General features: G+C 45.5%; 4 protein-coding genes across 4 annotated transcripts in view; 1 reads left to right on the top strand and 3 right to left on the bottom strand.

Annotated features, from left to right (window-relative positions):
• LOC118417513 (hydroxysteroid 11-beta-dehydrogenase 1-like protein) overlaps positions 1-1156 on the bottom strand; it is a 6890-nt gene extending 5734 nt beyond the window's left edge. Inside the window, exon 1 of the mRNA XM_035823096.1 lies at positions 1027-1156. Within this exon, the coding sequence (XP_035678989.1) occupies positions 1027-1114 (88 nt within the window). The 5' untranslated portion in view covers positions 1115-1156. The remainder of the gene's footprint in view (positions 1-1026) is intronic.
• A 1087-nt stretch (positions 1157-2243) lies between these two features.
• On the top strand, positions 2244-4478 carry LOC118417512 (decorin-like). Its single transcript, XM_035823095.1, has 3 exons — positions 2244-2524; positions 3191-3493; positions 4454-4478. The coding sequence occupies exons 1-3, from the start codon at positions 2244-2246 to the stop codon at positions 4476-4478; spliced, it is 609 nt and encodes a 202-aa protein (XP_035678988.1).
• Positions 4479-5125: 647 nt separating this feature from the next.
• Positions 5126-11107, bottom strand: LOC118417511. Its single transcript, XM_035823094.1, has 2 exons — positions 5689-11107; positions 5126-5580 (listed from the first exon to the last, which is right to left on the bottom strand). Exons 1-2 carry the CDS (start codon positions 11105-11107, stop codon positions 5126-5128), a joined length of 5874 nt encoding a protein of 1957 aa, XP_035678987.1.
• Positions 11108-12427: 1320 nt separating this feature from the next.
• LOC118418309 (hydroxysteroid 11-beta-dehydrogenase 1-like protein) overlaps positions 12428-13172 on the bottom strand; it is a 6543-nt gene continuing 5798 nt past the window's right edge. Inside the window, exon 6 of the mRNA XM_035824167.1 lies at positions 12428-12688. Within this exon, the coding sequence (XP_035680060.1) occupies positions 12515-12688 (174 nt within the window). The 3' untranslated portion in view covers positions 12428-12514. The remainder of the gene's footprint in view (positions 12689-13172) is intronic.

Here is a 13172-nt window from a genome sequence, read left to right as displayed (position 1 = left end):
GCACATTTGCATAATTAATGAGAATATTCTATCATAGCAGTTTTTTCTATGTATCTCTTGTCCCAGATGTGATATGGTCTTGACATTTGGGTGGTAGATAGCTTTCAGTGTCATGACAAAGTGGGGCAAGTTTCAGCCCCCTAACAGTTCATTTGGGAACTGCAGGGGCATTTTTGTCAAGACATTCCAAAGAGGATAAATGCAGAAAGGATTGACGGATTGGCATCATATTAGGCATGCGGGTACCTTAGACAAAGATGTTCATAATGATATACATGTTATGCAAATGAGGAGTTGATTTGCATAATTAATGAGGAAATTGTATAATTCCGTTGTTTTTAATAACTGGACTTTCATAAATGTAACAGATGTTAATTATGATAGGTGGAATATAAGCAGATACCAAATATGGTTATGAGGAACTTATTTGCATAGTTTATGTAAAAATTGCAAAACTGCTTTATGATTAATAATGGGAATTTTATAATTGTGACATGTGTACGTTAGTCAATTATGAACAACGCCATGCATAAATTATGTTAATTTGTTAGTCAATGCATGAAATTTACAAAAGGTCTAAATTTTCATGGAGGTATGAGGTCGCCGAACTCCAGTTGAAATTAAATTACGTTTTTCTCCTTGCGATCGTTGCCCCAGCTAACACGGGAGATGCCGAACTAATGCTTCCTATGGTCCTTTTTAAGATGCACAACACAACACAACACACAGAGAAGGACATCAGCAGAGTATACATGTGCAGATAATTCGCAAAAGAAATGATTATAAAAGGTTACATGAGATCCATTCACCTTGAAAAATTGTTTTCGACTCGGACTCTCTTTTTACTCAACTAGCCCGTGGTATGAAACAAGAAGTTATGTTTGACAAATTAGGTTGACAACTTACAGAATGGGCGTTTCGCCATTACTACAGTTGATCGTAATGTATGCACCAGGAGTGCCGATAATTTTACGTAATTTGCCACCCAGAAGTTCACTCCTCCCTCCCCGTGATCCTGAAGCTCACCTGGATCGAAGCCATCGTAGTTCCAGTAGATCCCGACGGCTACAGCACCAAGTAACACCGTCAAACTACCACAAGCCAGACGCGACATTGTTGATATTCACGTTAAGGACATCTACATCTACATCTACATTTTTGGACCCCCAAGGTCTCATTCCTGTGTTACTCCGAGTTAAAAGAGTCCGTGGCCAAAAAATGATTGGGTGTCAAAAGCTTGTGTTAAGGTGGGTGATAAATTCCCTTTCATCGCCCCCATTTGATATCAGAAGGATTTGAGATGAAAGCTTGTATATTACTGCTATGATCATGTCGGAAAGTTTCGTAATGCCATCGATTTGCGGACGTGTACGTTCCTTTGTTTTGAGTGCTGCGGCCACAGGTCTTTTTCTGCTCAAAAGGCCCTCGGGCGGCTATCGGGTACTCGCAGTTTGAAATCCGATAACTATAGTTGACTCGGCTAGATTTGGGTGTCATTTTTTTCATTGCCTAACGAACTAGTGCACTTGCAATAGAAAGCAAAACATCTCCAGAAATACTGCTTTTTAATTGGATTTGCGGGCATAGAAGTCGTGTGATTTAAGCTGTATTCCTATGGGACGGCGAAATTGTGTAATGAGACCATAATTTGCTTCCAGCTTTTTGATATCTAGATCTGTCCATGCTGACAGGAAACTGAATACGCTCCTTGGTCTCTGTTGAAGTGAAGCTTTGACGAACAGCAAATTTGTCCAAAACCGGCACAGCATGTGCCATACTCCAGGGACAATGTCCTTGACCGCATTGGCACCATTTATAGAATCAGGGGTAGGGCTATAGAAGGGTAGCCTGGGTACCATCCGTATTCTGCCGGGGCCCCGGTAGAATACGGATGGTACCCAGGCTAATAGAAGGGATGGGTTAGACAGGATTATGATTCACAAGATTATCCAAGGCTGTAAATTATGCCCTGATATATTTATTTATCAATGCTCTGGTTGCATTCATTGTCTTCTGATTGGTCATTAACAATTCCTGTCAATAGTACAAGAAAAGTCCCGTAGATATTGACAGTAGATATTGATTGTGCAAAACAATATTTCATATTCTGTCAATAGTGCAAATAAATTCTTATTGAACATCTTGTCAATAGCCTCGGCCAATAATAATTACGTAAATACAACTACATATTCAAATTTCAGGGGCCCAAGTTCAATACCACGTTCATGCAGGCTGCAGCGATAATGTGGATGGTGTTCACTGTTCATGGACAACCGAGGATTGCCTGTGACAGCGAGGGGGATGAGAGTCCAGCCTGCATCTGTTGGTCCGAAACTGTGTCATGCCAAGACGCCGACTTGACAGCTGTTCCTTCTGACATTCCCCCGGACACCATCGTCTTGAAGCTCTCCAGAAACAAGATATCGTCACTTCCCAAGATGGTCTTTGGTTACCTTCCTCCACTGTCCACACTAAACTTGCGTTACAACAAAATGTCCTACATAGAGGCAGGCGCTTTCGATGGGTTGGGTGGTAGCCTCCACGAGCTCCGCCTAAGCATAAACGACCTAGCGAGTTTAGAGGAGGGCGTGTTTAGAAATCTAACATCTTTGGAGTATCTGGATCTTGTGGACAATAAGATATGTACCTTGAGCTCTGGCATCTTTCGCGGTTTAACAAGTTTGGACCATATTCTGCTGGATGGGAATAGGCTTTCAAGTTTGCCCGCCGACGTTTTCTCTGACACACCCTCCATGGGAACGGTGCAACTGGCCAGGAACCGTGTAAAGAATCTCGAAAATGTTTTACCTTCTCTCCCATCGAATATAACGTCCTTGGATCTGAGCGGGAACGGTTTGGGGAACTTTGAAACGGCAGCATTTATCGGTTTCCCTCGTCTCTCGACTCTCCGTCTGAAATCAACCAACATCTCGTTCCTCCCGCAAGACGTTTTTCTTGGTCTCGAGGGACTTATCTTTCTTTCCTTGGACCACAATAGTCTTATTGAGCTTACAGGAAACATGTTCAGTAACCATCCTTCTCTGGCAATTCTAAGTTTACGCAACAACGAGATTGCAACAATCGAGGTTGGGCTTTTCAGTCGATTCCCAAGGCTATTGTTCATCGATCTACAGTCCAACAGGTTAGCCTCCATGCCACCTGGTACGTTTGCTAACCTCTCTGTTCTCAGAGAAATTGGACTGAACGACAACAAGCTAGAAAGTCTGGATGAAGATATATTCAAGGACCTTCGTCGCCTCCAGACCATTCGCCTTGAAGACAACGAGATCAAACGTCTTCCGTCTGGAATTTTTAGTGAAGCAAACTTGGAAGACCTGTTGATTCTGAATCTTCACGAGAACGACCTGACAGTCATAGAAAACGGCACGTTTGATAACCTTCCGAGCATACAATCCATTTCTCTGGAAGAAAACCTACTGATGACGGTAGACTGCGGGATGGTTCCATCTCAGAACATGTCGGCATCGCTTGGGTACGTGAAAGTGACGTGTACATGTCAATTCAAACCGCTCTTCGACTGTCCCAACTTTGCATGGCTTGGAGAGAAGACTCTCTGCGTGCGAACGCTGCCGAGATCATTAGCGTTATGGGAGGTGCCATTACTGAATGAAATCTCGCCAGATAGCCTGGCTTGTGCTGGTGCGGGTTCTAGTCGCATGGATCTGGTTGTTTTGTTTATTCTTCTGTTGTCTTCTGTTGTACTGTTTTAGATACTTGATACTGCCTTTGAATAGCTCATCAGGTGGATACAATGTATGATGTTGGGATGCATTTTTTTAATCTAATTATATTTAACGTTACACAAATCACAAACTAATTTTATATACACAATTATGATAATGATGATGGTGATAATAATACGGAGCAGTAAGGTACATTTGTGTACTAACGCAGTTGACACAAAGTACAGGGACTTCCGTAAGGTCTTTACCAACGTTAACTTCTTTAAAGATACACCAAAGTAAATACAATCATTCTAACCTGATAATAATGAGGTTTGTGGGTTTATCGGATTTAACAAGCGCCTACTACCAACCATTCTCTTTCTATCTATCTGCCTATTTGCACATTGCAAGAATTATCCACTCCTAGAATACAACTGATCATGAATTGATATATAGAATGAAATGTATAAAATTAAATTGAGCTAATTATATTGAGTGTAAGCGCGCTGACTCTCAGCGCTTCAGCCAGGGTCGGGGTCTAGAGAATGTTTTGACTGAACTCACCTTGTCTTTGCTGAGGAGTCTTGAGAGAGAGGACACGCACTCGCAGACTTACGTTTTGACGGTTTAATCTAGCAGTGTTAGTAGTTGTACAAAGGCCGCCAACTAAACTGGAAAGTTCTGGTTTTATCCCCTTGTCTGAATCTTCTTAAGTGGGTCCCTTGTTGTGTCCTCAGTGAATTCCTGTGTCCTGTGATTCTCCTCAGTTCATATTCCAAGGTGAGCTCTTAATCGTAAAACTTAGTCTGGTCTCCCGGCTACTGGCTGACTGTCCTCTGATGCCTTCTTCTTCTTCTTCTTCTTCTTCTTCTTGGAGTACACTTGTCTCCAAGCCTAAATTTCCTGGAGAAATAATCTCTAGGCCTAAGTTTCCTGGGGTTGATCTCCACCAGGCCCAATTTTCCTAGAGTTGGTCTCCAGGCCTTTTCTGCCCTCTGTCTTCCTTCTGCGCGGGCTTCCTACTGTTCTAAGCTCCAGCCGCCCCTGGGCTCCCTAGCTGGAGCTTCCCGTGGCTACAAGTGGCAGGAAGTAACTTTGGCGGGAGATAACTTATGCTAATCTAAAACTAAAGGCGGCAAATTGAAAACTGTAAGTTGGCGATAACACTGGCCCCCAATTGTCCGTTTTGCGACAATTTCACATTACATACATGTAATAAAGCCAACTTCCTTACACAATGACTATACTGTGTTTCAAATAGTTGTTAGTAGAAATATCATGCAATTGAAATAAGCTTGGCTGAAGTCCATATAGGGTTGTCTACTTCACTACGTCGTACGTTGCACATGCATTACATACAAGTTTCTTAGAGTATTAAAGTTCGAACATGACCACGTAATCCTCCTGGAATTCAGGTTGTTGGTTCGATCTTTGATCATCTACGGCTGTTCGTCCTCCGGCAGAATACATACTAGTTTGTCAATCGGTCGCTCCAGGATGTTACGCTGGGTCTTGACCTGCACTCGACGCACTAGTCCACGTCTGTCGGGCATGACTTGCACTATTTTGCCCAGCGGCCATGCGCCTCTCGGTGTTTGATCGTCCTTCATTATCACGATGTCTCCTACTGCAAAGTTTCTTCTAACCTTGCCCCACTTCTGGCGTTCCTGTAGAGCTGTGAGGTACTCTCTGGTCCACCTCTTCCAAAATTGGTCGGCGAGGTATTGTACTTGCTTCCAGCGCCTTTTAGCGTACAGGTCGCTCTTGTCTGTCAAGCTTGGTGGCAAGCTTGGTCCCGACCTCATTGTCAACAAATGGTTTGGTGTGAGCGCTTCAACATCGTTAATGTCCATGCTGACCGCCGTTATGGGTCTTCCGTTGATGATGTATTCCACTTCACAGAACAGGGTACGCAAACCCTCATCATCTTGTAGTTTCTGTTTGCTTATAGCATTGAGAACTTGTCTTATGGAGCGTATTTGGCGCTCCCAGACTCACCTACAGGCTCCGAAGTGTGAGCCTGTAGGTGGGTTGAATCTCCAATCCACATTCTTCTTCAGCATGGTCTCACTTATCTGGCGCTCGTTCCATTTCTTTATCTCCTTCTCCATCTCAGCCTTGGCCCCTACTAGATTTGTTCCGTTATCAGACCATATCTGCTTTACTTGTCCGCGACGAGCGACGAACCTTCTAAGTGCACTGATACACGAGTCTGTATCTAGTGAGTCTGCCTTTTCAATATGTACAGCGCGAGTCGCCATACACGTGAATATTACTCCATAGCGCTTCACGGTGCTGCGGCCTCTCTTGACCTCTATCGGTCCGAAGTAGTCTACACCGACTCTGGTAAATGGTGGTTCATCTGGTGTTACACGATGTGATGGCAAGTCCGCCATCTTCTGCTCTCCTGGCTTGCCGCGCTGTCTGCGACAGACGACACATTTGCTTATCACCTTTCTCACTAAGGAGTTGATCTTGGGTATCCAGTACCGTTTTCTTGCCAGGGCTATTACGTATTCCCTTCCCATGTGTCCCACGTTACTGTGGAGCTCTTGAAGCATAAGCTCTGCTGCTCTTGACTTCTTTGGAAGCAGTATGGGATGTTTTGTTTCCACTGGCAAGGTTGATCTTCCCAGTCTTCCTCCCACTCGAAGGATGCCTTTAGCATCCAACTTAGGATCCAGCTTTCTGACGGTACTGCTCATCCCTTCTTCTTTGTACTTCATTTGCACATGCTTTATGACAATCAACTCTGCTTGTTCCAAATCATAGCATGTTGGACTCAGTGGCTTCTTCTTTGTCAACAAGGCTTGGCGTACCTTTACTAGCCAAGCTATAGCCTTCTTCAGTCGGTGCCAGCTCGAGTAATGGCGTAGAAGTTTGTCAACTGGGTTCTCCTGTTCAACTTCTTGTGCCACTATTGCATGCACCTTTATCTCCGGGTCGAGCTGTGGCTCATTAACCCTTATAATGTCCGGTTGGCTTGGCCACCGGCTCTCTTCTTGCCACAGGAACTGTGGCCCCTTTAGCCATCGTTCATTCTCGATGAAGTCTTGTATGGGTTGACCTCTTGATGCATCATCCGCGGGGTTCAAACCAGACTCAACGTAGCGCCACTGTCTCGGACTTGATACCTGTCTTATGGTTGCGAGCCTGTTCGCCACGAAAGTGTGGAATCTGGACGTCTCATTGTTGATGTACTTGAGGACTGTAGTACTGTCGGTCCAGAAATGCGTTCTGTCCACCTTGAGGTCTAACTCTCTCTTGAGCATTGAGTCCACGCGGACTGCAACTACTGCCGCATTAAGTTCCAGTCGTGGTATGGTGATCTTCTTTAGCGGCGTCACTCGTGATTTTCCCACAAGTAGCGTGCAATGGACTTTGCCCTCTTGGTTTTCCATTCTAACATACGATGCAGTGCCGTATCCAACCTCACTAGCATCTGCAAAATGGTGAAGCTGTACAGATGTAGGTGTTCCAAATCTTCTTGGTTTCAAACACCTGTCCACCTTGAATTTACTGCTAAGCAACTGTAGGTCACTCTCCCACTCTTGCCAGGCATTGAAGTGTTTTTCCGGTATTTCATCATCCCAGCCCAGACTTTCTTTGCAGAGATCCTGCAGGATCATCTTTGGCGGTAAGAGTGCTGGTGCTACCATTCCCAAGGGGTCGTAGAAGGAGCTGACCACTGACAATATTCCCCTTCTCGTGGCCGGCTTTTCTGTACTGAGGGTTCGGTAGCCCAGCGTGTCAGTTTGCACATTCCACAGCATGCCCAGTGCCCTTTCTGTGGGCATACTGTTATATTTCAGGTCTAGGTTCTTAACTTCCTCCGCCCTCTCAGTCACTGGTACAGCCTTGATAACTTGCTGATAATTGCTGATCCATTTAGTCAGCCTAAAACCTCCAGTGCCACACACACTTCGGATATCCTCGGCCAAACACTGTCCTTTCTCTACAGTTTCTGTTGATTTTAACAGGTCATCAACATAGAAATCACCTTTGATTGCTTTCAGCACTTCTTCATCATACTGATCCTTGCAGTCATCCGCCAATCTTTTCAAAGCGTAGTTGGCACAGCTAGGGGAGGACGTCGCACCAAACACGTGCACTGTCATACGATACTCTTCCAGCGGTTTGTTTATCTGACCCTCCGGCCACCACATGAAGCGCTGATAGTCCCTGTCCTCTGATGGTACTTTAACCTGGGAGAACATTGCTTCAATATCTGCCATCAAGGCCACGGGTTCCTGTCTGAACCGAGTTAACACTCCGAACAGCGTGCTGGTCAGATCTGGACCCTGAAGCAGCTCCTTGTTGAGGGAGGTGCCGGCGTAGGATGCGGCGCAGTCGAAGACAACTCGCATCTTTCCCTTTTGCGGATGGTACACCCCGTGGTGGGGAACGTACCATACCCGGCCTGACTCAGTCTTCAGCTGTTCTGTGGGTACCCGTTCCGCGTAGCCCTTTTCTATTATTTTCTGCATGAACAGGGTGTATTCTTCTTGGAAGCTGCCATTTTTCGTCATCTTCCTTCTTAGATGGTTAGCTCTTTGTAGGGCTACTTGCTTGTTGTTTGGCAGCTCTGGTGGACCGTTTCTGAAGGGTAACGGAATCTGATAATGGCCATCTTCTTTCTTCGTGCCTTCTGATACGATCTTCATAAACCTTTGATCTTCCACTGACATTTCTTTCTTATCATCCTTTGTTTCGTTGAAATCATTGTTGAAATACTCTGTCAGCTGTTGATCCAGACTGATTCTGTTGACATTGGCCTTGTTATCACTGGCCCCCTTGAGGGGTCCATTTACTGACCATCCTAGTACCGTCCTGATGGCGTATGGACCTCCGCCTTGACTGTGAACTACCTGCCAGGGCTCTACAGCCTTAGGCACGTTGTTACCAATTAACAATCCAATTTCTGCATCAATCTGAGGCACGTCTACCTCATTGAGATATGGCCATGCCGTAAGGTCCTTCGTCGTTATGATGTTTGTCTTGGATGCAGGTATTTTCTTTTGCGTGTATGCTGTTGCTATGGGGATTGTGTTTTCCCCTTTCAAGTCCATGACCTCTAGGTCATGCAGGACTTCGCTCTGCACTGCTTTGGTGTCATTAATTGTATTCAGCTTCAACTTTGTTTTCCTGCCACTTGTCTTCAGCTGATCCTTTAAGGCCTCGGTGCAGAATACCACATCGCTTCCCGAGTCCAAGAAAGCATATGTTTCGACTGTGATGTTTGTGGTCTTGCTGCGGACCTTCACAGGAATTATCGGTGGCACTCCTTCCCAGCTACATCCGGTGCGTAGTACTCGTCCTACTGCAGCCGTCTTCTTGGGCACCGTTCCAGCATCCCGGTGTAACACAGTAGGGTGAGATTTTTGACACCTCTTACACTCTGCCCGCTGCCTGCAGTCCCTCGCCATGTGTGTTGTAGCTTTCAAGCAACCAAAGCACAAACCTTGGCCTTTGATGTACCGCAGGCGTTCGTCCATTGGTTTGGCGCCGAGCACCCTACAGTCGTTCAGGCAATGATTGGGTTTCGCACAGTACAGACAGCCACCTGTAGACTCAGTTTCTGCACTGTCTGTTGCCATAGCTACTGCTAAGCTTGAACCCCTCCTAGGTCCATGCTTCTGTTTGAAGCTAGAACTCTGGCTCTTCTCTCTGTTGTTGAGATCGCCAAAGACCTCATTAGAGACCACGTCCTCTTCTTTCTGCACGAAGGCAGCAAAGTCACTGAAAGTGACTGAGCGTTCCTTCACTATTCCGTGAGAGTGCCTTCTCCACCTTTCTCTTAGCTTGAAAGGAAGCTTGTCCACAAGCAACTTGATGTTGGAATAATGATCCAACTCTCTCAGGTACCTGTCTCCACTCATGGCGTTTTTACATTCCATTAAGAACAAGACGAAATTCTTCAAGGCCGCTTTGTCTTCTGCCTTGATCTCTGGCCACTTGGAGACTTGCACGGAGTACGCCCGAGATATCTTGTGGGGTGTCCCATACCTTTCTTGTAGGGATTCCTTTGCTTTCCTGAATCCTTCTTCAGGATCCATTAGGAAACAGCTGTCCACAATCTTCTTGGCCTCCCCTCTGGTATACTGTTGTAGATATGACAAACGGTCTTCTGCATCTGATGTTTTGTCTTCTATCGCATGTTTGAATGCCCTTACGAATGTTGTGTACTTCAGTGGGTCACCATCGAAAACACTGATAGCTCTCGTTGGCAGGCTGGCTTGTTTGTTGTGTTCCACCATCAGCTTGGTGACCTCTGCCTGTGCACTCACTAGCCCTTGCAGAAACTCCTCAGGGGTTGTGGTGACTGTGTTCCCTTGCTCACTTCTTTGCTGACTTACCACGTTGTCAACATGCTGTGGTAATCCTTTACTGACGGAGATGTTCTGCTTTGGTTCAGGTGGCAGAGTTGTACTTGTTTGCAACATGTCGTTTGTGGCGTTTGGGGGTTGCTGAGGTGTACGAACTGGAGGCTGGTACAATGTGCGACCGCTTGGCATCCTCAAAGCACTGTAGCCAAGATTGTGATCCCTTCGCTCCGAGTTACTATACTCACGCTTCTTCTGCCTTGTCTTATCTGTAGCCGTCCAGAGTACGCTATGCCCCTGTTCTTCTTGCTTTACTTGACGAGGTACATAGCTGAGGATGTTGGGATCCAAGACAGGTGAACGCCACTTGGGATGTTCTTCCCCGCCGTGTTTATCACCTCTGAGCTCCTGCTCTTCCATGTCCTTGAACATCTTGATCTTCGCATCCTCTACGGAAATCTCAGTCCTTATCGCTAACAGCTGTTTTTCCTGTTCGATCTCCAAGGACTTCCTTTCTAGAGCTAATCTCTCCTGCAGTGCAGTGGCCTGGACCATCAGCTCTAGCCTTTTAATTTCAGAGTCTACTCGAGAAGCTGTACTTGTACGACTCTGAACCGATCGCCTTCCTAGTGAACCTGTTTGAGAAACACTGTCCGACGGTTTGACTGTTAGACTTAATCCATCTGCCCCGAGGGGTTCTGTGTGATCTGTACTTATATCCATCCACCTTTCCACTTCGTGATAGAAGATTTCTGCTGATTCAAACTTGTCAGCAGCCCACTGCTTGTTATCTTCTTCCGCCTGTTCCGGTGACAGGGTAAGCTGATATTCTCTATGTGCTTCTTTCAATTCCTCATACGTCTCACGCCACAATGTCAGCTCGCCTTGTACGTACCACTTGTTTTCTGGACTTTCCATCCAGGACTTTATTGCGTTGGCCTTGCTCGTAAGCTTTCCCAACACAGAGGATCTGAATACTTTCTTTCTTCTCTTCTCTTCTACTATTTGCCACTCTGCCTTCTTAGGCACTCTTTTTTGTAGATTCTCATTTTTCTCTTCTCCCTCTACACCTACTGTAGAGGAGTCCTTCTCCTCCATTCTGTTTACTGTCCAAGTTTTGCTTGGCCTTCAGAGGTCTGTTCTGATCACACAGCTGTGCTGTCACTCAGGATACCCTAAAACTGCTAATTGTTCTGTCTGGTGGTATTTGTCGTTGTACAGAGGTATTCACATGCGATGTAATACAATACACGATTACCCAATGTCCTTGCACTTGACAGTCGGACTAAATTCTGAAAAGGTTAAATTCTTCCCCTTTCAGACGCATAAACAGACAATGGTAACTTCTTGCAACAATTATCTGTTTTACGGTAAGGTGACCTGCTGCAAGGGGGTTGCTACTTCCTCTGAGTTAGGTCATCAATCATCAACCACATTCGGATATGTCAACCTACTCAAGAGGCCTTTGTTTCCTGTAGATAACACTTGCAGGCCTTGCTAGCCTCGACAGACAATTCCTTAATATTCACAGCCCTTTGCTGTAATCCTTCGAACTGCATACCACTTTAGCGACAGTTCTCTTGGTACTTTCACTCGTTAGAGTCCTTGACCAATAAGTTTTACTCGTTAGAGTCCTATAACCAGTTTTACTGGTTCCTGTCGACCATAAGTTTTACTTGAGTCCTATGGTCTCCTATGACCACCAGTTTTTACTTGAATCCTTCCAGGACCACTAAGTTTTACTGTAAGCGCGCTGACTCTCAGCGCTTCAGCCAGGGTCGGGGTCTAGAGAATGTTTTGACTGAACTCACCTTGTCTTTGCTGAGGAGTCTTGAGAGAGAGGACACGCACTCGCAGACTTACGTTTTGACGGTTTAATCTAGCAGTGTTAGTAGTTGTACAAAGGCCGCCAACTAAACTGGAAAGTTCTGGTTTTATCCCCTTGTCTGAATCTTCTTAAGTGGGTCCCTTGTTGTGTCCTCAGTGAATTCCTGTGTCCTGTGATTCTCCTCAGTTCATATTCCAAGGTGAGCTCTTAATCGTAAAACTTAGTCTGGTCTCCCGGCTACTGGCTGACTGTCCTCTGATGCCTTCTTCTTCTTCTTCTTCTTCTTCTTCTTGGAGTACACTTGTCTCCAAGCCTAAATTTCCTGGAGAAATAATCTCTAGGCCTAAGTTTCCTGGGGTTGATCTCCACCAGGCCCAATTTTCCTAGAGTTGGTCTCCAGGCCTTTTCTGCCCTCTGTCTTCCTTCTGCGCGGGCTTCCTACTGTTCTAAGCTCCAGCCGCCCCTGGGCTCCCTAGCTGGAGCTTCCCGTGGCTACAAGTGGCAGGAAGTAACTTTGGCGGGAGATAACTTATGCTAATCTAAAACTAAAGGCGGCAAATTGAAAACTGTAAGTTGGCGATAACATTGAGGTAATAAAGCAAATACAGATGCTAATATCTCCGTCTGAAGCTTCTTTTTTTCCTTTGTTTTTCTTTGATTAAAACAAAAATAGTTCCCTAGCTGATATTGATAACAATATTGTCGAGGACCTGCGGCAACAGAGCCCTGAGTATGGTGGTGGGCCAGGTGTAGAAGGGATAGTAGACCTCCCGGGCCCGGGTGGCTCCGCCTCGGACAATGGCCATGGCCGCCTCGTCTACCGGGGCGGCAGTCTTCACAACTTCCTCGTTCTGCAACAAAGAAGTTGACAAGAAAAATTACATCAAGATGGAGATGCTGGTCTTTAATTCTACAGTACCTGAAAATATTGCAGATGTGGTGCACAAATCAATAACTACCCACATGCCCAAATTACTCTCCAAGCAGAGGTTCGGCACCGGCTGTTTTTGGAGGTGTTTCTAGGTATTTTGTAAGGTTTTCTAGTACTGTTTTCTTTATGCCTGCAGGCCATGACGAAAACATTACAAAACAGAAAGCACGACAAAATGCCTAAAACACATCCACAAACAGCCAGAACCGAACCTCTGCTAGGAGAGGATGAAATAATTCAAGTAGAAGAAATCCCAGTACTTTGAAGTTGTTGAGACGCTACCTTTTTTTGTCTCAGATGGCCCATGCACATGTAGTTACTCTGTCACATGATATACTAATATCTTCCTATTTCAATGTACTGACCTAATGCAGCTGCTAAGTCTCCTTGGTTTGTGTTCTTCC

Source organism: Branchiostoma floridae, chromosome 6 (assembly GCF_000003815.2).
Source record: "Branchiostoma floridae strain S238N-H82 chromosome 6, Bfl_VNyyK, whole genome shotgun sequence".
NCBI classification, from domain to species: domain Eukaryota; kingdom Metazoa; phylum Chordata; class Leptocardii; order Amphioxiformes; family Branchiostomatidae; genus Branchiostoma; species Branchiostoma floridae.
Note: the sequence above shows the minus strand (reverse complement) of the source record. Positions and strands in the feature narration are given on the sequence as shown.

Excerpts from the sequence above, each read along its gene's own strand:
- LOC118417512 (XM_035823095.1), top strand. The coding sequence starts at position 2,244 with ATGTGGATGGTGTTCACTGTTCATGGACAACCGAGGATTGCCTGTGAC. Across the intron at positions 2,525-3,190 it reads GAGGCAGGCGCTTTCGATGG|AGAAATTGGACTGAACGACA; the intron begins GTTGGGTGGTAG and ends CTCTGTTCTCAG. Across the intron at positions 3,494-4,453 it reads AACATGTCGGCATCGCTTGG|TTCATATTCCAAGGTGAGCT; the intron begins GTACGTGAAAGT and ends GATTCTCCTCAG.
- LOC118417511 (XM_035823094.1), bottom strand. The coding sequence starts at position 11,107 with ATGGAGGAGAAGGACTCCTCTACAGTAGGTGTAGAGGGAGAAGAGAAA. Across the intron at positions 5,581-5,688 it reads AGGCTCACACTTCGGAGCCT|TGGAATACATCATCAACGGA; the intron begins GTAGGTGAGTCT and ends TGTTCTGTGAAG.